At 42.6% G+C, this 23096-nt stretch overlaps 1 protein-coding gene across 1 annotated transcript in view; it reads left to right on the top strand.

Annotated features, from left to right (window-relative positions):
• Positions 1 to 643: 643 nt before the first annotated feature.
• Positions 644 to 23096, top strand: part of LOC124803067 (peroxiredoxin-5, mitochondrial) — a 34409-nt gene continuing 11956 nt past the window's right edge. Inside the window, exons 1-3 of the mRNA XM_047264194.1 lie at positions 644 to 831; positions 901 to 1035; positions 1132 to 1263. Of these exons, the coding sequence (XP_047120150.1) occupies positions 733 to 831; positions 901 to 1035; positions 1132 to 1263 (366 nt within the window). The 5' untranslated portion in view covers positions 644 to 732. The remainder of the gene's footprint in view (positions 832 to 900; positions 1036 to 1131; positions 1264 to 23096) is intronic.

Genomic DNA, 23096 nt, shown 5'->3' with positions numbered 1-23096 from the left:
CAATGATCGAAAGGCAGTTACAATTTCTGTTCAAACTGCTTTACAAGTTGTTGTTACGTCCATGGTTACAATCATACCAGAAAGTCATATTTTCTGAAGATATTCTTATTTGTCGTCTTGGTCTCTCCCAGAGCATTTGACTTATTGTCCCCTACGATCCTGATTCCAATAGTAGTTTTTATGTCTGATTGCTTTTAATACCTACCAGTATCATCACAACGCATACAGTTGGGAAATGTGAAACGCGTCATGTTGTGCTACATGTGACCTCACTGGTTTCTCCCGGTTTTAAAAACCGCAGTACTGCCTCAGCAGTGTGAAAATAAAAACTTGCTAGTCACGCCTTCTGAACAATCCGAACTATATCTTTTTACATTAACTGGTAATTTTATTATTATATTTCTCTCACCAATAACACAAAAATTTTTTTTTTGTACAGCACTAAATCGAAATGCTGTACAGTGTACAAAAGTCTATTTAATATACACCTCTGCACTGACTAATCTAATTGGTCTGAAAACATTTATAAACGCAACAGTACATGTCATGTATGATTTAGGAGTATTTAGCTTTTTCAGTGCTCGTTTCTATAAAAGTTTCAACATAATCAGTTCTATTTTTCAGACCATCTACTGAACAACGCAGTGCCACTTTTTTTTGCGCGGTTTAACCACAACTACCGCGCAACTTTTCATAGCATTGATTTCAAGGTCGATTTCCCGGTTTATATAAATGCTGTCGATTTACTCTTTGACGGGCGTCAATACTACGAAGGCTTTGTTGAAACAGTTTTGTCGGTCGTTTCACGCAAGCAGCATAATGGGTCTGAAGGTAAATATAAATCTGTGAAAGGTTCACCGTTGACTATAGATTTAGTGTTAAAATAACATATTTTTCCAGGTTGGCGACAAATTGCCATCGGTTGAATTGTATGAGAACAACCCTACGAATAAAGTTAATCTTGAAAAACTTCTCAGTAACAAAAAAGCTGTTGTATTCGCTGTACCTGGTGCTTTTACTCCTGGTTGTTCAAAGGTGAGTTTCGAAAACACCGTCGAATAAAATTATCTAAACTGGTACTCCGCAATTAAAATTAGACTGTACCTTCTATTTAACTATTTTTGTTTTCAGACACACCTTCCGGGATACGTGGAAAAGGCAGACGAGTTAAAGAAGAAGGGAATTGATGAAATCATATGTGTGTCCGTGAATGATCCATTTGTCATGGATGCCTGGGGCAAAGAGCACAAGGCGACTGGAAAGGTATGTTTCGCATAATATAATGACAAGCGGCAGAAATTAAAACTGGATCGAGATTTTTGACTGTCTTTAGAGAAAATGGGAAGCCTGTCACCACAATCAAGGTTTCCGGGGCGCTAGCCGACAGTTGTCAAATCCGATGTTATTCCACTAGTCAAATATGGCACATGCCCCTTTTTTCGTATGGCGCATTTTTTTCAGTACTACCCATATTCATTATTTCTCACATAATCCGCAAATCCATAATGGAGAGCTTTCAGGACTGCACAACACATTTAGTGATAAATGGCTACTTTCCCTTATCATTAGTTATTCTACTGTTGCTTTCATCTGACACTTAAAAGCATACAGAACACTGTCAGCTGTATAGATTCAAAGCGTATATCTTTTTGTACTCAACATCAGATTTGGCAGAATGTATACCCAAGTAGAATATTTTGATAAAGTATTAAATCTGCTAAGTGTATTTTTACTTTTTCGTAGTATCTGCAATGTTCAATTTCGTATTTAATGTCTGCTGGTAACCAGTGACAGCCTTTCAAATTCGAATTATGAAACTCTGTTATGAATCGTAGGTGGGGGATGAATAGACAATATGGAAATTGTTTTTGTTTCTAATAGTGTGTCTGAACATCACAGTTCACCCTAAATATATAGGTGCTCCACCTTCTTGGCTTTAGCACATCCAGTTTAAGTACACTGTATTTGAATGCTATTGAGATACAGGTGACAACACATGGTTACACTAACAGATTTGTTTGGGAGCAAGTTCTGACCTATAATCCATTATCAAGGCCACATATTGTATCATTGAGCCTGTATGTAATATTTCACTTGTTACAATGGTGTATATTGTTGTCAGGTATGACACTGTCCTCAATAGTACAACTAAGCAAAAGTGAATTATTTAATTACAGGAATAGTGTTCTTGCAAATGGTAGAGATTATACTGTAGCACAAATGTGCTTATTAGTAGTACTGATTAACAAATGGCTGTATATTGGTCCAACTATGAAGCCTGATAATAGTTTGGCTCTTTTTGGTTTATTGATTCATCCTATAAATCTCAGATTCTTGCACTAGCTGCACTGTCTTACTTCAAATCTTTTGTATCTTAAATGGTCTAGAAATTTTGCTACTGAATAGAAGCAATGATCCAATAACAATGCTCTTAGGGTTTTTCCAAAAGAGTAAGAATGATGTTGTATCATTTACTTTATATGAAAGATTATTGTAAATTTGTATAGTGCTGTGTACTGTGGAGGTTTTATAGGCTGATGTCCTTAGTGACTGGACATGAAGCTTTTTCTTTTGTCTCTTATCATGTTGATTGATATTTAAATTTTCATTTACATCTTTTAAATTCTTTCTAATATATTTACAAATTTCTAGTTATGTACATGCAGGGAAGAGGGAGAATTGATGGCTTTTGAAAGAGGGGTTTGCAACAATCTGTTTTTTGAGCACATTGCATTGCTCGTACAGTTCTTTTTTGCGTTGAGATGACTGAACTAGGTGGTGTATTAACCCTGAAAATAATTCCATACAGAGTAGGATGCTGTGGAATTTGGCAAAGTAGGCGGTTCGGACAATGCTATGACTTGCTTTGACAGAGAGTAAACGCAGACTGTAACATATTTTCTTTTGTGTTCCATTAATTTTTTGTGTGTGTGTGTGTGTGTGTGTATGTGTGTGTAAAAAAAACAAAGATGAGGTGACTTACCGAACGAAAGCGCTGGCAGGTCGATAGACACACAAACATACACACAAAATTCAAGCTTTCGCAACAAACTGTTGCCTCATCAGGAAAGAGGGAAGGAGAGGGGAAGACGAAAGGAAGTGGGTTTTAAGGGAGAGGGTAAGGAGTCATTCCAACCCCGGGAGCGGAAAGACTTACCTTAGGGGGAAAAAAGGACAGGTATACACTCCCTCCCTCTCGCTCGCGCGCGCGCGCACACTCACACATATCCATCCACACAAGCAGACACACACACACACACACACACACACACACACACACACACACACACACACACACACATATATATATATATATATATTTATATATATATATATATAAAAACAAAGATGAGGTGACTTACCGAACAAAAGCGCTGGCAGGTCGATAGACACACAAACAAACACAAACACACACACAAAATTCAAGCTTTCGCAACAAACTGTTGCCTCATCAGGAAAGAGGTAAGGAGAGGGGAAGACGAAAGGAAGTGGGTTTTAAAGGAGAGGGTAAGGAGTCATTCCAATCCCGGGAGCGGAAAGACTTACCTTAGGGGGAAAAAAGGACAGGTATACACTCGCACACACGCACATATCCATCCACACATACAGACACAAGCAGACATATTTAAAGTCTTTAAATATGTCTGCTTGTGTCTGTATGTGTGGATGGATATGTGCGTGTGTGCGAGTGTATACCTGTCCTTTTTTCCCCCTAAGGTAAGTCTTTCCGCTCCCGGGATTGGAATGACTCCTTACCCTCTCCTTTAAAACCCACTTCCTTTCGTCTTCCCCTCTCCTTACCTCTTTCCTGATGAGGCAACAGTTTGTTGCGAAAGCTTGAATTTTGTGTGTGTGTTTGTGTTTGTTTGTGTGTCTATCGACCTGCCAGCGCTTTTGTTCGGTAAGTCACCTCATCTTTGTTTTTATATATAATTTTTCCCACGTGGAATGTTTCCTTCCATTATATTGATATATATATATATATATATATATATATATATATATATATATATATATATATATAAATATAATAGAGGGAAACTCTTTGCCTTTACAAATGTCTGCTTGTGTCTGTGTAAGTGTGGATGGATATGTGTGTGTGTGCGAGTGTATACCTGTCCTTTTTTCCCCCTAAGGTAAGTCTTTCCGCTCCCGGGATTGGAATGACTCCTTACCCTCTCCCTTAAAACCCATATCCTTTTGTCTTTCCTTCTCCTTCCCTCTTTCCTGACGAGGCAACCATTGGTTGCGAAAGCTAGAATTTTGTGTGTATGTTTGTGTTTGTTTGTGTGTCTATCGACCTGCCAGCGCTTTTGTTTGGTAAGTTTCATCATCTTTCATTTTTTTTATATATATATATATATATATATATATATATATATATATATATATATAAGAAAAACAAAGATAAGACTTACCAAACAAAAGCGCTAGGTCGATAGACACACAAACAAACACTTTTCTGTGTGTGTGGGTGCGTGTGCGTGCGTGCGAGTGTATACTTGTCCTTTTTTCCCCCTTAGGTAAGTCTTTCCGCTCCCGGGATTGGAATGACTCCTTACCCTCTCCCTTAAAACCCACGTCCTTTCGTCTTTCCCTCTCCTTCCCTCTTTCCTGATGAGGCAACAGTTGCGAAAGCTTGAATTTCGTGTGTATGTTTGTGTGTCTATCGACCTGCCAGTGCCTTCGTTTGGTAAGTCACATCATCTATATAAAATCATAAGTTTAATGCTGAGGGAATTAGATTAGGAAATGAGACACTTAAAGTAGTAAAAGAGTTTTGCTATTTGGGGAGCAAAATAACTGATGATGGTCGAAGTAGAGAGGATATAAAATGTAGACTGGCAATGGCAAGGAAAGCGTTTCTGAAGAAGGGAAATTTGTTAACATTGAGTATTGATTTAAGTGTCAGGAAGTCATTTCTGAAAGTATTTGTAGGGAGTGTAGCCATGTATGGAAGAGAAGCATGGACGGTAAATAGTTTGGACAAGAAGAGAATAGAAGCTTTCGAAATGTGGTGCTACAGAAGAATGCTGAAGATTAGATGGGTAGATCACATAACTAATGAGGTATTGAATAGGATTGGGGAGAAGAGGAGCTTGTGGCACAACTTGACTAGAAAAAGGGATCGGGTGGTAGGACATGTTCTGAGGCATCAAGGGATCACCAATTTAGTATTGGAGGGCAGCGTGGAGGGTAAAAATCATATAGGGGGACCAAGAGATGAGTGCACTAAGCAGATTCAGAAGGATGTAGGCTGCCGTAGGTACTGGGAGATGAAGAAGCTTGCACAGGATAGATTGGCATGGAGAGCTGCATCAAACCAGTCTCCGGACTGAAAACCACAACAAGAAATTTATTCCTCTCTAGCCATCTATTTAGCTGTTCAGTAGTCTTTATTAACAGCTGTTTGAAGCTGACTTGGGGTGTTTCCCCATAATTAGGATGCTTGTGTCATCTGCAAAGAAAGTGTTTGTGACTCATTGTTAAGGTCTAGATCATTTATATACAGGAGAATGAGGGTTGGCCCAAGAATGGATCCCTGAGGGACTCCTTTATTTAGAATTTCTGCATCTGAGAAGCATGTCCTGGTGTTTTCCTTTAGTTCATGTTTTATTTGTATTTTTTGTTTCCTGTTCGACAAGTACGAAGTGTATCATTTTAATGCAGTGCCTCTAATGCTATAGCCTATACTTGTTGCTTCTCCAACAGTAAGTTGTGGTCCAGCATGTCAAAGGCTTTACTTAAATCTAAAAAATATGCCATTGGCTTTTTTTTGTCTATTGTGTGCAGGGCATTTTCTACAAAATCGTAAATTGCACTGGTTGTTGATTTATTTTTCCTGATTCTGTGCTGAGACTCAGTGAGAATTTTTTTTCTCTAAGAATTTCATTAACCTATTATACATTACTTTTTCTATGATTTTACTAAAGCCTGATAATAATGAGACTGGTCTATAGTTTTCTATCTTTGTTTTGTATACTTTCTTATGGATAGGGACCAGTTTAGCAATTTTTAAACTGTCAGAAAAGATGAATTTGCTATATCTGCAAGAAGAAGCGAAATGTTTCTAATACATAGCTTTATGATGTAATTAGGAATACCATCAATCCCTGATGACATTTTTCTATTAGCTGATGCAGCACTGATAATTTCTTCTGGGGTTGTTCCATTGATGTAGACTGAAGAAGAACACGAGTGCACTTTGTTTTTCTGATTCATTCTAGTATCTGTTTTGTCAAATCACTAGTGATCTCTGCAAAGTACCATTTAAAAAGATTTGTGATGTGTTAGGGATCAGTTATACTCTTGTTCTCGTGGTTAAAAGTTATATTTTCCATTTTATGGGACACTATTTGTATCCTTCTTTATGACTTTCCATATTGCTTGGCTTTTATTTGCTGATTCTGTTGTGAATTTATCATTGGCCATTTTTTTGCCTGTTCTATCACTCTTCTGTAGATTTGAATGTATTCCTATATGTAACTGTTTAGAAGAGGTGGGAGGGGGGGTGGTTTTTTATTTTTTTATTTTTCCCAGTATTTGAGTAATTCTCTTTTCCTCACGCTTGATATTTTGCTCCCTGTTGTTATCCATACCTTTGCTTTTTTAGTTGTGCCTCTTATTTCATGTGTTTTGAGAGGGAATGCAATATCAAGGTAATCAGGGGAAGATGCTGGAGAATTTTTCAAACTTTTTGTTGGTGTCATCTGTTTGCAAAACTTCTTCTCACCTTTCTCCTGATAACAGGGAGTTGAATGTTTCTATATTGTGTGTATTAAACTGTCTTGCTGTTACAGTAATTTTATAGTTCTATATACTTATATGGATATGGTGTCTGTTCTTTCGGACATGTCCAAAAGAACAGACACAATATCCGTATAAGTATATAGTTCATGGCAATACTGGCCATGACCTCCTTCTGTGTGGATGCACACATATTCCCCTAACTCTTATGGGACTTGGTGAGAATGTGTTCCACGAGTAATGAGTGCGTTGGGTAGGGACACTAGGAATGTAGTGTGTGGACATATAAGGTGAGAACGTGGGTCTCACGGGAGGTGTGCGCGATCCTGCAGTCTCCTATCCTCTGTGCCCTCGGTGGCTCAGATGGATAGAACGTCTGCCATGTAAGCAGGAGGTCCTGGGTTTGAGTCCTCTACATCATAAACTTCGTTTGTTATTGACTGAGTATTTTGATGACAAGCAGAAAGATATTTGTTGCTGTAATTTATTTGATTACCAGTACCTGGATTTACATTTACATTGGAGATTCCTAAGGCCATTTTTATTGTATTACTGACCTCGTCACAAAATATGTGAATTCGAACTTCTCCTCTGAAAGCTGCTTGAAGAAAAGATGTAATCTCCCCCCCCCCCCCCCCTTTTTTTTTCTTTCTAATGTCGCTACTGATATCATTGTGGTATTTAAGGCTTTGTCTCGGTGGAACAATATATTCAGTTCCTCTTTGTGGTCATGTTCACATAATTTAACAAGCGACCCATCATGCTCAACACCTCATTTGAGAACTGACCCCAATACTAATACATTTACTGAATAAATTGAACATTCCCCCTCCCAGTACTCTTTGATATGCCATTCTAACTTGTTAGGAACCCTAGACAAGTAAACAACACTCAAATATTGATTACACAATAATTTATGTTCCTTCACAAATAAGCTGTGTGTCTGCAATTTCCCCACTGAACCCAGCTTAGACTTTATTAGATCCCTATATAGTTTTTCCATTTTGTACATTACAGATGGTTGTACCAAGATTTTGTTATTACTTTAAATTGCAGTGAATTTTTCATGCTCCTGTAGCAATATATATTTGTAAATATAGACTTTATTCTTAAATTTTCACTGAACGTGTTGATTCTGTTAATTTGTTGTTTCGCACAGTTCTTTTCTAAAATTCTGTCATGTCAGTGCCTATCATTGACTCTGTGACAGTGGAGCCCATTTATTTTATGAGAATGGTCAAACTTCTGGCTTCTCATCCATTCCTCAACATTTAGCTTGTTTCGAGTCATTAGCTCTTGCACTGAAATTTGCAACAGAACTGTACCCAGCCTCTAATCCATGCTGCTTCTTTTGAACTGTTATTGAGTTCAGTGTCTGGTCTTTCATCATGCCAGTGACAAACCACCACCACTTGAAACATATCTGAACCACTCTTGTAGCTCCCCTTAATGGGGCCTCATAATCCAGTATTGGCCATAAATGGTATGGATCCCTTACAGAATTGCAGTATGCCAGATGAGGCTCAGCAAATACTTCTTGCTTTGCTTCTCCGGGAAGAATTTGTTAAGTTTGTTTACATGGAGAAGCACATGGTCTACCTTATCTACATCTACATCCATACCCCGCAAGCCACTCGATGGTGCGTGGCGGAGGGTACCTTTAGTACCTCTATCGGTTCTCCCTTCTATTCCCGTCTCGTGTTGTTCGTGGAAAGAAAGATTGTCGGTATGCCTCTGTGTGGGCTCTAATCTCTCTGATTTTATCCTCATGGTCTCTTTGCGAGGTATACGTGGGAGGAAGCAATATACTGCTTGACTCCTCGGTGAAGGTAAGTTCTCGAAACTTCAACAAAAGCCCGTACCGAGCTACTGAGCGTCTCTCCTGCAGAGTCTTCCACTATCATCTCCGTAACGCTTTCGCGATTACTAAATGATCCTGTAACGAAGCACGCTGCTCTCTGTTGGATCTTCTCTATTTCTCCTGTCAACCGTATCTGGTACGGCTCCCACACTGCTGAGCAGTATTCAAGCAGTGGGCAAACAAGTGTACTGTAACCTACTTCCTTTGTTTTCGGATTGCATTTCCTTAGGATTCTTCCAATGAATCTGTCTGGCATCTGCTTTACCAACAATCAACTTTATATAATCATTCCATTTTATATTACTCCTAATGCGTACTCCCAGATAATTTATGGAATTAACTGCTTCCAGTTGCTGACCTGCTATATTGTAGCTAAATGATAAGGGATATTTCTTTCTATGTATTCGCAGCACATTACACTTGTATACATTGAGATTCAATTGCCATTCCCTGCACCATGCGTCAATTCGCTGCAGATTCTCCTGCATTTCAGTACAATTTTCCATTGTTACAACTTCTCGATATACCACAGCATCATCCACAAAAAGCCTCAGTGAACTTCCGATGCCATCCACAAGATCATTTATGTATATTGTGAATAGCAATGGTCCTACAACACTCCCCTGCGGCACACCTAACATCACTCTTACTTCGGAAGACTTCTCTCCATTGAGAATGACATGCTGCGTTCTGTTATCTAGGAACTCTTCAATCCAATCATACAATTGGTCCAATAGTCCATATGCTCTTACTTTGTTCATTAAACAACTGTTGGGAACTGTATCAAACGCCTTGCAGAAGTCAAGAAACACTGCATCTACCTGGGAACCCGTGTCTATGGCCCTCAGAGTCTCGTGGACGAATAGCGCGAGCTGGGTTTCACACGATCGTCTTTTTCAAAACCTATGCTGATTCCTACACCGTAGATTTCTAGTCTCCAGAAAAAGTCATTATACTCGAACATAATACGTGTTCCAAAATTCTACAACTGATAGATGTTAAAGATATAGGTCTATAGTTCTGCACATCTGTTCGACGTCCCTTCTTGAAAACTGGGATGACCTGTGCCCTTTTCCAATCCTTTGGAACGCTACGCTCTTCTAGAGACCTACGGTACACCGTTGCAGGAAGGGGACAACTTCCTTAGCATTGTTGTTGTTGTGGTCTTCAGTCCTGAGACTGGTTTGATGCAGCTCTCCATGCTACTCTATCCTGTGCAAGCTTTTTCATCTCCCAGTACCTACTGCAACCTACATCCTTCTGAATCTGCTTAGTGTATTCATCTCTTGGTCTCCCTCTACGATTTTTACCCTCCACACTGCCCTCCAATACTAAATTGGTGATCCCTTGATGCCTCAGAACATGTCCTACCAACCGATCCCTTCTTCTGGTCAAGTTGTGCCACAAACTTCTCTTCTCCCCAATCCTATTCAATACTTCCTCATTAGTTATGTGACCTACCCATCTAATCTTCAGCATTCTTCTGTAGCACCACATTTCGAAAGCTTCTATTCTCTTCTTGTCCAAACTATTTATCGTCCATGTTTCACTTCCATACATGGCTACACTCCATACGAATACTTTCAGAAATGACTTCCTGACACTTAAATCAATACTGGATGTTAACAAATTTCTCTTCTTCAGAAATGCTTTCCTTGCCATTGCCAGCCTTCATTTTATATCCTCTCTACTTCGACCATCATCAGTTATTTTGCTCCCCAAATAGTAAAACTCCTTTACTACTTTAAGTGCCTCATTTCCTAATCTAATTCCCTCAGCATCACCCGACTTAATTAGACTACATTCCATTATCCTTGTTTTGCTTTTGTTGATGTTCATCTTATATCCTCCTTTCAAGACACTGTCCATTCCATTCAACTGCTCTTGCAAGTCCTTTGCTGTCTCTGACAGAATTACAATGTCATTGGCGAACCTCAAAGTTTTTATTTCTTCTCCATGAATTTTAATACCTACTCCGAATTTTTCTTTTGTTTCCTTTACTGCTTGCTCAATATACAGATTGAACAACATCGGGGAGAGGCTACAACCCTGTCTTACTCCCTTCCCAACCACTGCTTCCCTTTCATGTCCCTCGACTCTTATAACTGCCATCTGGTTTCTGTACAAATTGTAAATAGCCTTTCGCTCCCTGTATTTTACCCCTGCCACCTTTAAAATGTGAAAGAGAGTATTCCAGTCAACATTGTCAAAAGCTTTCTCTAAGTCTACAAATGCTAGAAACGTAGGTTTGCCTTTCCTTAATCTTTCTTCTAAGATAAGTCGTAAGGTCAGTATTGCCTCACGTGTTCCAGTGTTTCTACGGAATCCAAACTGATCTTCCCCGAGGTTGGCTTCTACTAGTTTTTCCATTCGTCTGTAAAGAATTCGTGTTAGTATTTTGCAGCTGTGACTTATTAAGCTGATAGTTCGGTAATTTTCACATCTGTCAAGACCTGCTTTCTTTGGGATTGGAATTATAATATTCTTCTTGAAGTCTGAGGGTATTTCGCCTGTTTCATACATCTTGCTCACCAGATGGTAGAGTTTTGTCAGGACTGGCTCTCCCACGGCCATCAGTAGTTCCAATAGAATATTGTCTACTCCGGGGGCCTTGTTTCGACTCAGGTCTTTCAGTGCTCTGTGAAACTCTTCACGCAGTATCATATCTCCCATTTCATCTTCATCTACATCCTCTTCCATTTCCATAATATTGTCCTCAAGTACATCGCCCTTGTATAGACCCTCTATATACTCCTTCCACCTTTCTGCTTTCCCTTCTTTGCTTAGAACTGGGTTTCCATCTGAGCTCTTGATATTCGTACAAGTCGTTCTCTTATCTCCAAAGGTCTCTTTAATTTTCCTGTAGGCGGTATCTATCTTACCCCTAGTGAGATAGGCCTCTACATCCTTACATTTGTCCTCTAGCCATCCCTGTTTAGCCATTTTGCACTTCCTGTCGATCTCATTTTTGAGACGTTTGTATTCCTTTTTGCCTGTTTCACTTACTGCATTTTTATATTTTCTCCTTTCATCAATTAAATTCAATATTTCTTCTGTTACCCAAGGATTTCTACTAGCCCTCGTCTTTTTACCTACTTGATCCTCTGCTGCCTTCACTACTTCATCCCTCAAAGCTACCCCTTCTTCTTCTACTGTATTTATTTACCCCATTCCTGTCAATTGCTCCCTTATGCTCTCCCTGAATCTCTGTACAACCTCTGGTTTAGTCAGTTTATCCAGGTCCCATCTCCTTAAATTCCCACCTTTTTGCAGTTTCTTCAGTTTTAATCTACAGGTCATAACCAATAGATTGTGGTCAGAGTCCACATCTGCCCCTGGAAATGTCTTACAATTTAAAACCTGGTTCCTAAATCTCTGTCTTACCATTATATAATCTATCTGATACCTTTTAGTATATCCAGGGTTCTTCCATGTATACAACCTTCTTTCATGATTCTTGAACCAAGTGTTAGCTATGATTAAGTTGTGCTCTGTGCAAAATTCGACCAGGCGGCTTCCTCTTTCATTTCTGTCCCCCAATCCATATTCACCTACTATGTTTCCTTCTCTCCCTTTTCCTACACTCGAATTCCAGTCACCCATGACTATTAAATTTTCGTCTCCCTTCACAATCTGAATAATTTCTTTTATTTCATCATACATTTCTTCAATTTCTTCGTCATCTGCAGAGCTAGTTGGCATATAAACTTGTACTACTGTAGTAGGCGTGGGCTTCGTATCTATCTTGGCCACAATAATGCGTCCCCCCAGGGGGTCCACAACTCTTTCATGGATACGTGCGTGGCGAGCACGGGGCCCCGAGCCATTGCAGCCTTCTTTCTCTCCCGGGCTGCATTTCCTTTCCCTTCCCCTCCTTTCCCCTCCATACCCCTTTCCCCTCGCCCTCTCCTCTCCCTCTATTGGTGTCCTTGCTTATGTTGGCCCCCGCTATCCTCCTGGTTCTGTTGGTTTTACACTCCGGCTTTGTTGCGTAATCATCTCCTCCTTTTGGCATTCCTTGGTCCCCCTCTGGGGTTTGACCTCCATTCCAAAATTTCTCTTCCGTAGTGTGAGCCATTTGGGGAAGAGCACCTTACCTAGTGTCTCCGACGTGTGCCCTCCTAGTACATTCCACCTTTTCTTTTACGTCGTTGTCTGATGCTAGGGTGCATAGCCAGCACGGTAGCCAGCCCGTGTGGTGGGGTCGCTATGTACCCTTTTGGTTGAGCCCCCTGAACACACAGGGATCACACTTCTGATACCTGAGCTGTGACCTCCTCATGCATGCCTTGGAGTGGTTGCTCGTCATCCTGGAGCATCGGAACTCCCGGCAATGGCCGCCGTGCCAGACGGCCCTTGCTGTGGCTGGGTGGCGCCCGTGAGGAGAGCCCCTGATCGGAGTGGGTGGTATCAGGGCGGACACTATGCAGATGAAACGCATACGGGTCCAAAACTCTGGCCGCTCTTCTGCGGCCGTCTCTCTGCGTGGTACTGATTCCTCAAGTGCTGCTTCTCTTGCCCCTTCGGCCTTCCCTTCCGTGGCTACCCCCTGGGAAGAGGGTCAGGCGCGTCGTCTAGGGGCAAAACCTTTCCCCGTTATTTAGTTTGCACCAGGACTGATGGAGATACTTTCACCAGTGTCAAACCTTTATTCTTTGTGGAACACATTGAAGACAAGTTCGGCGAAGTGGACTCCCTGAGCAAGATGCGGTCGGGTTCGTTACTGATAAAAACTGCTTCGGCCGCCCAATCTGCGGCCCTTCGTGCCTGTACCCATCTTGGCACAATTCCCGTGTCCATTACCCCTCACCAGTCTCTAAATATGGTACAAGGTGTGATTTTTCACAGGGACCTCATCCTTCAAACTGATGAGGAACTTTGAGACAATCTCGGACGGCAGGGTGTTCACTTTGTTCGGCGAGTTCAGAAGGGTCCTAAAGACAATCGTATTGATACTGGTGCCTTTATCCTGGCCTTTGAAGGGGATACCCTTCCTGAGAAAGTTAAGATTATGGTCTATCGCTGTGATGTGAAGCCGTACATCCCACCTCCTATGCGGTGTTTTAAGTGCTTGCGTTTTGGCCACGTCTTCTCGCTGTACCCAGGACCCTCTCTGTGGTGACTGTGGACGTCCACTCCATGAGGGGAGTCCCTGTGTTCCCCCTCCTGTGTGTGTAAATTGTCATGGTAGTCATTCTCCACGTTCAGCAGATTGCCCAGTCTATAAGAAAGAAAAAAAGATACAGGAGTATAAGTCTCTTGATCGTTTAAGCTACACAGAGGCCCTTAAGAAATATGCACGATTGCACCCTGTGTCCATGACATCTAGTTACGCCTTGGTTACATCTTCATCCCTTCCTCCCCCTTCCTTACCCCCATCCCGGACCCCTCTCCTTCCCCCCCTCCCCTGCGGCTCCCACACCTTCTCCTCTGGGCGCTGCTCCCCCTCCCCAGCCGGAGAAGTGTCCCACTCCTTCGGCGTCTGCTGGTCAAGGGCGCCTCTCCCGGGATGCCCCTTCCCGGCACCTTCCAGGTCAAAGGTCTGCTGCAGCGCGGCGACCGCGAGAGCCGCGTTCTATCGGCCCCCCGGTCGCCCGGTCTCTTTCTGTTCCTGATCTTGCTGCAGCTGGCTCCATTATGCCACACAGCCCTCCTCGATCTCAACCTGAAAAGAAGAAGAAACATAAGTCCCGGGACAAAGAGCCTCTGGTGTCACCGGAGGTCCCTTCCCCGGCTTCACAACCGGATTCTGACCTGTCGTTTATGGATGTCGCCCCCTCCTTGTCGGTGACGGGTGGGGACCCGGCGGTATGACTGGATTTAGCGTGTTCAGCCCTCATTTAAACCATCGTTCTGTGGTTCTCCAATGGAATTGTAATGGCTACTATCGTCACCTTCCGGAATTGAAATCCCTTCTTTCGTCCTACTCAGCAGCTTGTGTGGTTCTCCAGGAATCTCATTTTACTGATGCTCACTCACTGACCCTCCGTGGGTTCCGTGTTTTCTGTCGAAATCGGGTCGGACCCTTGCGGGCTTCTGGTGGCGTTTGTACGTTGGTCCGTACAGACATTGCTAGCACGTGGATTCCTCTCCACACTACATTGGAAGCGGTTGCTGTTAGGGTCCACTTAGACTCTGCAGTCATAGTATGCAATCTTTATCTCCCTCCTGACAGGACTCTTACACCTGCTGCCTTAACCACCCTTCTTCAGCAACTTCCTCCTCCCTTCCTCCTCCTTGGGGATTTTAATGCTCATCATCCTTTGTGGGGCAGTGCCTTTCCATCTAGACGAGGTTTTCTTATAGACCAATTTATTGCAGACCACGACCTGTGCCTTCTTAATGATGGCTCCCCTACTCATTTCAGTGCTGGTCATGGTACCTTTTCTGCCATTGATCTTTCTCTTTCTTCTCCCTCTCTCCTCCCTTCATTACACTGGTCGCCACACGACGATCTTTGTGATAGTGACCATTTCCCGTTGATTATCACGCTCCCTTCCCGCTCCCCGATGGACAGGTTACCTCGTTGGTCTTTCCACCGCGCCGATTGGCCTCTATATACTGCACAGGTCGAGTTTTCTCCCTCTTTGTCGGGTAGTATTGATGACATCCTACGTGACGTGTCTGACGCGATTGTTCGCGCTGCTAACCTTGCTGTCCCGCGCTCATCTGGACAATTTCGTCGTCGGCAAGTCCCGTGGTGGAGTACGGCCATTGCCATTGCCATCCGTGATCGCCGTCGAGCTTTGCAACACTTTAAGAGGCACCCATCTGTAGCCAGCCTTTCTACCTTTAAGCGCCTTCGCGCTAAAGCCCGTTATTTAATCAAACAGAGCAAGCGGATATGTTGGGAACGATTCGTTTCTTCCCTTGGTTCCACTGTCCCTCTGTCACGGGTATGGGCTACACTTCGCTCTCTCCAAGGTTGCCATCGGCAGTCCACCCTCCCAGGCCTTCACCTCCCAGATGGCATTTGTACGGACCCATTAGTTCTCGCAGAACATCTTGCGACCCATTTTGCAGTGGCATCAGCGTCGGCCTCCTATCCAGCTGCTTTCCTTCATCAAAAACAGCAGGCTGAAGCTGTCACCTTACGTTTCACCACTTGTGAGTCAGAATCTTACAACGAACCTTTCACTGAATGGGAATTTCTTTCTGCTCTATCTTCTTCTCATGATACGGCCCCTGGCCCAGATTCCATTCATAACCAGCTGCTTCAACATCTCAGTGCTCCACAATGGCAACATCTTCTTCAGGTGTTTAACCGTATCTGGCTCCAGGGTGACTTCCCTTCTCAGTGGAGGGATAGCATTGTGGTTCCTGTCCTTAACCCTGGTCAGAACCCCCTATCTGTTGACAGCTATCGGCCAATTAGTTTGACCAATGTTGGTTGTAAGTTACTTGAACGGCTGGTAGCCCGTCGGCTCACTTGGGTCCTCGAATCTCGGGATCTATTGTCCCCTTACGAGTGTGGCTTTCGAGAGGGACGATCTCCAATCGATCATTTGCTTCGCTTGGAATCCGCAGTTCGGCAGGCTTTTTCCCAGCGCCGCCATTTGGTTGCAGTGTTTTTTGACCTTCGCAAGGCCTATGACACGGCCTGGCGCCATCACATCTTACTAACCCTTCATCAGTGGGGTCTTTGGGGCCCACTCCCGATTTTTATCCGCCAGTTCCTGATCCATCGGTCATTTAGAGTTCGAGTTGGTACTGCTTTTAGTTCTCCACGGACCCAGGAGACGGGCATCCCACAGGGTTCTGTCTTGAGTGTCCTTCTTTTCCTCATTGCTATCGATGGACTTGTGGCCTCTGTCGGTCCCTTGGTCGCCCCTGCCCTGTATGTGGATGATTTCTGCATTTGGGTTAGTTCCCCCTCGATGCCATCTGCAGAACGGCAGTTCCAGGTGGCTATACGGCGTGCCTCTGCATGGACCCTCTCACACGGGTTTCAATTCTCTCCTTCAAAATCGCGGGTGGTCCACTTCTGTCGCCGTACTACGGTCCACCCTGATCCAGAGCTCTATCTCGCTGCACAAAGATTGCCTGTGGTTCCACAGTTTCGTTTCCTAGGTCTTCTTTTCGACAACAAGCTCACTTGGCTGCCCCATATCAGACTCCTGAAGGCAGGATGTTTCCGTAAACTCAATGTCCTTCGCTTCCTTGCCCACTCCTCTTGGGGTGCGGACCGTTCCCTCCTCCTCCGTCTTTATCATGCTCTAGTTCTGTCACGTTTGGACTATGGTTGTCAAGTTTATGGTTCAGCTGCTCCTTCCACGCTGCACGTGCTGGATCCAGTCCACCATCGTGGTATCCGTTTGGCCACCGGTGCATTCCCTACTAGCCCTGTTAATAGTCTTCTGGTTGAAGCTGGGATCCCCCCCCCTTTCTGTTCGGCGGTCCCAGCTTCTGGTGTCTTATGCCCTTACTATCCGTTCTTCTCCCACTCATCCTTCCTATTCTATCCTATTCCCAGACCATGGACGTCGCCCGCCTGACTCCCGCCCTCGGGCGGGTTTACCGGTTGGGCTGCGCCTTGCGTCTCTTAACCGTGATTTTCGGCTTCCTTCTTTGTTCTGTCTTCCTCGCTCCCTCCCCTCCACCCCTCCTTGGTTAGTTCCTCGGCCTCGAGTTCGGATGGATCTCCGCCGCGGTCCGAAAGATTCCATCCCCCCGGTGGTGTTCCGTTCCTTTTTCCGCCAAATTTTATGTGAGTTTCGGGGTGCTGTTGTTTTTTACACTGATGGCTCTAAATCTGCTGATCATGTTGGGTATGCCTTCACGTCCTTTGTTGGAACGGAAAATCATCTACTGCCACCCTCATGTGGGGTGTTTACTGCGGAATTGATGGCAATTTCCCGGGCCCTTACCTTTATTAAACAATCCCAACACAACCGCGTTTTGTTATGTACGGACTCATTGAGTGGCCTTCTTGCTATTGACCGGTGTTTTTCGCGCCATCCCTTGGTCTCTGCCATCCATGACCATCTCGCTGATCTTCACCGTGCTGCTTGTTCCATTGACTTCCTATGGGTCCCTGGCCATGTGGGTATCCCGGGTAATGAGCTCGCTGATCGTTTGGCTGGGGGAGCAGTTACTTACCCCCCGTTTTCTGTAACCCCTCCTGCAGCGGATTTACGGCTTCACATCAAATCCCACTTTGCACAGTCATGGGCCAATTCTTGGGAGGCTACTCCACTGTGTAATAAACTTCGTGCCATTAAGGTGAATCCAGGCCCATGGCGTTCTTCCTTTAGCCTCTCCCGTAAGGACTCGACCACACTGTGTCGTCTCCGCATTGGCCATACCAGGCTGACCCATGGTTTCCTTTTGCGTGATGAGCCACCCCCGCTATGTGGTTGTGGAGCCTTCCAGTCAGTGGCCCACATTTTGGTTGAATGCCCCCTTCTTTTGGCTCTGCATGCTAAGTACAGACTCCCCCACACTTTACCTTTGATGTTGGCTGACGATTCCCGGATGGTCTCTCTGGTTCTAGGTTTCCTCCGGGAGAGTGGTTTTTATTCTCAGTTTTAAAGTTTTTAATCTCCCTCTGGTGTTGGGGCAGGGCGGTGAGTGTTTGGGTGTCTCCCACTGTAGGCAGTGTTCAGAGATTCCCGATTCACCTCCCTGACTGGAATCCTCTTTTCTTTTCCGTTTACTCTGTTTTTACCACTTCTTTTTAAGGCTTGGTTAGTTTTTCTATTCCCATACGTACTTTCTGCATTATAGCAGTTGTACCTTTTAAGTCACAGGTGGTCTTGCCTATGCTGCTTCAGCATAGTGTTGGGTTCGTTCTCTTGCCAACTTCCCTCATTTGTTTTTACTAATGACAACGTGACTGCCCTTTTACGTTTCCCCTTTTTCCGTTTTATTTTCTGACTATACTGAGATGTCCCGTTAGCAGAATGGAGTCTATTTGAAACAAGGGACTGATGACCTTGCTGTTTGGTCCCTTTAACCTCAAACAACCAACCAACCAACCAACAATAATGCGTTCACTATGCTGTTTGTGGTAGCTTACCCGCATTCCTATTTTCCTATTCATTATTAAACCTACTCCTGCATTACCCCTATTTGATTTTGTGTTTATAACCCTGTAGTCACCTGACCAGAAGTCTTGTTCCTCCTGCCACCGAACTTCACTAATTCCCACTATATCTAACTTCAACCTATCCATTTCCCTTTTTAAATTTTCTAACCTACCTGCCCGATTAAGGGATCTGACATTCCACGCTCCGATCCGAAGAACGCCAGTTTTCTTTCTCCTGATAACGACATCCTCTTGAGTAGTCCCCGCCCGGAGATCCGAATGGGGGACTATTTTACCTCCGGAATATTTTACCCAAGAGGACGCCATCATCATGTGTAAAATCGAACTGGTATCCCATTAGGTCCAGCGGCATTTCCTCTTTTAAGCAATTTTTATTGTTCCTCTATCCCTCTGTTGTCTATTTCGATATCTACCATTTTGTCATCTGTGCGACAATCTAGAGAAGGAACTACTGTGCAGTCGTCCTATGTGAAACAGCTTTGGAAAAAGAGATTTAGTATTTCGGCCTTTAGTCTGTCATCCTCTGTTTCAGTACCATATTGGTCACAGTGTCTGGACATTTTGTTTTGATCCACCTACCACTTTGACATAAGACCAAAATTTCTTAGGATTTTCTGCCAAGTCAGTACATAGAACTTTACTCTCGTATAACCCTCGCATAACCCTCCTCACACTACATTTCGCTTCTCGTAATTTTTGTTTTTCTGCAAGGCTTTGGCTATGTTTATGTTTGCTGTGTTTCATATTGTACGTTATGGAATACACAACTCACCTGTAGATGAACTTTGTTTCCGTAAGGAATTGTTGTGCACAGCGACCGGAGTCTACAAGGAAGGAGAGTCATACAGCAATCAATTGCAATCCCATTAGATTTTATTACTCTTGCACATGGAAGTTGATAGCAATAATTTTCCAACAGTTTTGCAGTGTCAATAATTTTTGAAGAAGCTAAGTGTACTGGGTATCCTTCAGTAGTTGTACAGAGAAGTTACTTGTCAAACAGTGGATAGTCCAGGATAGAATAACAGTATTTTCAAAGAGATAGATTGCTACTCACCATACAGAGGAGATGTTAAGTCACAGGGTGGCACAAAAAACGACTCAACATTTCCTCTATGTGGTGAGCAGCAATCGGGTCTATTCATAATATTGAAGTTACTTGTTATCAATTCAGTCAAACCACGTTAGTTATTGTATAAAGATGGTATCAAAACTTTTTGAATCAAATTTGTGCATAATTTGAGACTGCATTTTTAAATATTATCAGCTCATTATTTCTTTACTTTTATTTCTTTGGAGACAGTTCTGGTGTTTTTGATCAGGAAAATAATTTGTTTTGGAGACATTGGGGATAAGACCATTGCAAACCATTAAGAAGTTCATTTGGTCTAAGAAAACTAAAAATATTTATATACAAATTACATTCCTTAAACTGACTATAAATTACAGCCGTTACAGAAAGTTTTGTTGTTTTTACACACAATGGTCCACTTAATACATTTTCAGTCCAGCTAAACTCTTCATCTTCAAAGAAAGCTGGAATCCTTCTTCTTATGGTAGCAGACAGGACTTTAAACTTAACAGGGTATTGAGTACCAAAACTTGTATACCAGATTCAAATATCCCCTTCGGGCTGTTACTAGTTTTAATTTTAAATCCTCTTAAATGTAACCAAAACTGTCTTAGAGCTCTCGTGACATTTTGCAGAAGGTTCATCCCTGCAAAATTTCTTTCAGTTTGGGGCTGGTCAGGTGGGCGCAACCAGCCCGATGTTGTGGAGTGACCTGTATGTGTATTACAAACAAAAGTAGCCTAGCTTATTATCTTTTAAAATCCATATTAACCCTTCAGCTGCTATGTCAAGCACTGTTCCTCAGGTGCTGAATATTTTGATGCCACATCACAGGCATGCTGGCCCGGGACCATTAGAAGTATATATTTATAATAATTACACTTTTTGTATTGATTAATTTTTTTAATTGCATGCATACAAAAATATTTTTATGATTGTGACGGTCATACATTGTCTCAAAATGAGAAGCCATACATTGTGTCAGAATGAGAAGCCATACATTGTGTCAGAATGAGAAGCCATACATTGTGTCAGAATGAGAAGCCATACATTGTGTCAGAATGAGAAGCCATACATTGTGTCAGAATGAGAAGCCATACATTGTGTCAGAATGAGAAGCCATACATTGTGTCAGAATGAGAAGCCATACATTGTGTCAGAATGAGAAGCCATACATTGTGTCAGAATGAGAAGCCATACATTGTGTCAGAATGAGAAGCCATACATTGTGTCAGAATGAGAAGCCATACATTGTGTCAGAATGAGAAGCCATACATTGTGTCAGAATGAGAAGCCATACATTGTGTCAGAATGAGAAGCCATACATTGTGTCAGAATGAGAAGCCATACATTGTGTCAGAATGAGAAGCCATACATTGTGTCAGAATGAGAAGCCATACATTGTGTCAGAATGAGAAGCCATACATTGTGTCAGAATGAGAAGCCATACATTGTCTCAGAATGAGAAGCCATACATTGTCTCAGAATGAGAAGCCATACATTGTCTCAGAATGAGAAGCCATACATTGTCTCAGAATGAGAAGCCATACATTGTCTCAGAATGAGAAGCCATACATTGTCTCAGAATGAGAAGCCATACATTGTCTCAGAATGAGAAGCCATACATTGTCTCAGAATGAGACTAAATAATTGTAAATGTGATTATTTACAGCTGAAATTGGTTGTTGTCCCTTTTGAAGCACAGAGAAGTATGAAAGTACACTGAAACACTACTTTGGACACAAACACTTTTTTTTGGGGGGGGGGGGGCACAGACTAGGCATAATCTCATTGGAGGTTAGGAGCTTTTCATGAGTCGTGGCAATTTGTTAGTAGTGCTGCAATCTAAAAACTCACTAGCCAGTAAACATGCATCTGTTTCAAAACATGTACAGCAGTCACTCACACAAAGGGCTTTCATCACTGAACTGCTGTGGCAATCAAAGGATGAGTTTCACATTCTGTCGTCCTTTTCCCATTTTTTACCCTCTTAAATCTTTGAGAGAGTCAACAGCCTTGCTGCAATGGTAATACTGGTATGTCAGGGTACTGAAGGTAAGCACTGTCGGACTTGACTAGCACTGGGATGGGTGACATTTTGGCTCTGCTGAGCGCTGTTGGCAACTGTGGTGCATTCAGCACTTGTGAGCCGAACTGAGGAGCTACTTGATTGAAAAGTAGCGGCTCTGGGAGAGCAGTGTGCTGACCACACGGCTGAGGATGACATAGTGATTGGACTGTACCATCGGGCCTTCCAAGGGTTGTTAAGGGCTCGCAACTCTTTGAGAAATGGCTTTAATCAAGTTGCCACTGTATCCTTACTTCCTTGTATTACAAGCCCATGATGAATTGGACTTACTTTATTTGGCCATTGATGCTAAATCAACTACACTAACAATTATAAATAACCATTTAAATAAATAAAAAGAATAATTCAAAGATTGGTGTCCAGGTTTACCAGTCACTCAATTGCCTTAGAGCCAGCTTATAATGTCTAACGACTTGACGACGAAGAGTATGTGAAGTGTATGTGCAAACTTCCAACTTCTCTTACGCGAGTCGACTTACTTGGGGTACACAGCTGATCTTCTACTCTGGATAGCCGGCTTCTGAAATCTAAACTTCTTCTCCGAAGAATGATGCTAGTTACAGGAACCTTAAAGACCCTCTCTCTACTTGCGAAATAATTAGGTACTTGAAGAATGCTTTTCAATAACTATCATAAAGAACAAAATTCACACTTCGCACATAAACATTAGACTTCTTGTAAGTCAGTCGTATCATCTTGCATTTGAAACAGATTTAAGTACATTTAGCAAAGAGTTGGCTTGACAACCATAACTCAATAAACAAATCGTAAAATACGTCTTGCCTCCAGCAAGTCAAAGATAAGATTTTTTTTTTCCTTAAGAATCTCAATTGTTCTTATTATTTATTACAATGGTCACTGATATGATTAGCACAAAATAACCTAGAAGTTCCACGGTTCTTCTGTATACTTTCACTAGAACTTCTATGGATCGCCTGACAAGTACTTGTCGGTGACGCTTGTCTGCCGCTTCTACCTTCTGCTTGTGACTGATTTCACACCTGCACACACAAACATGTGACGCGCAGTAGGTAGGATTCTAGCATCCTACTCTCACATCTAAAATATCATGTGTTCGAGGTGGTAGAAGGCCAAGTGGTTCTAGAATTTACACAGAAATTCTCAAAACGCTACATATCCCCCCTCCCCCTCAAATCGAACACGCGATACTTTTTTACATAATGATTATGTAAATAAAATCACCCATAACAACATTACATATCATAACCATATACTTTTCTTCTACATGTTTGTATATATATTTTTTTCAACTACAATT

The sequence above is a fragment of the Schistocerca piceifrons genome, chromosome 6 (assembly GCF_021461385.2).
Source record: "Schistocerca piceifrons isolate TAMUIC-IGC-003096 chromosome 6, iqSchPice1.1, whole genome shotgun sequence".
In the NCBI taxonomy this organism is placed as follows: domain Eukaryota; kingdom Metazoa; phylum Arthropoda; class Insecta; order Orthoptera; family Acrididae; genus Schistocerca; species Schistocerca piceifrons.
The sequence above is the reverse complement of the archived record's forward strand: the minus strand, read 5'-3'. Positions and strand labels throughout refer to the sequence as shown.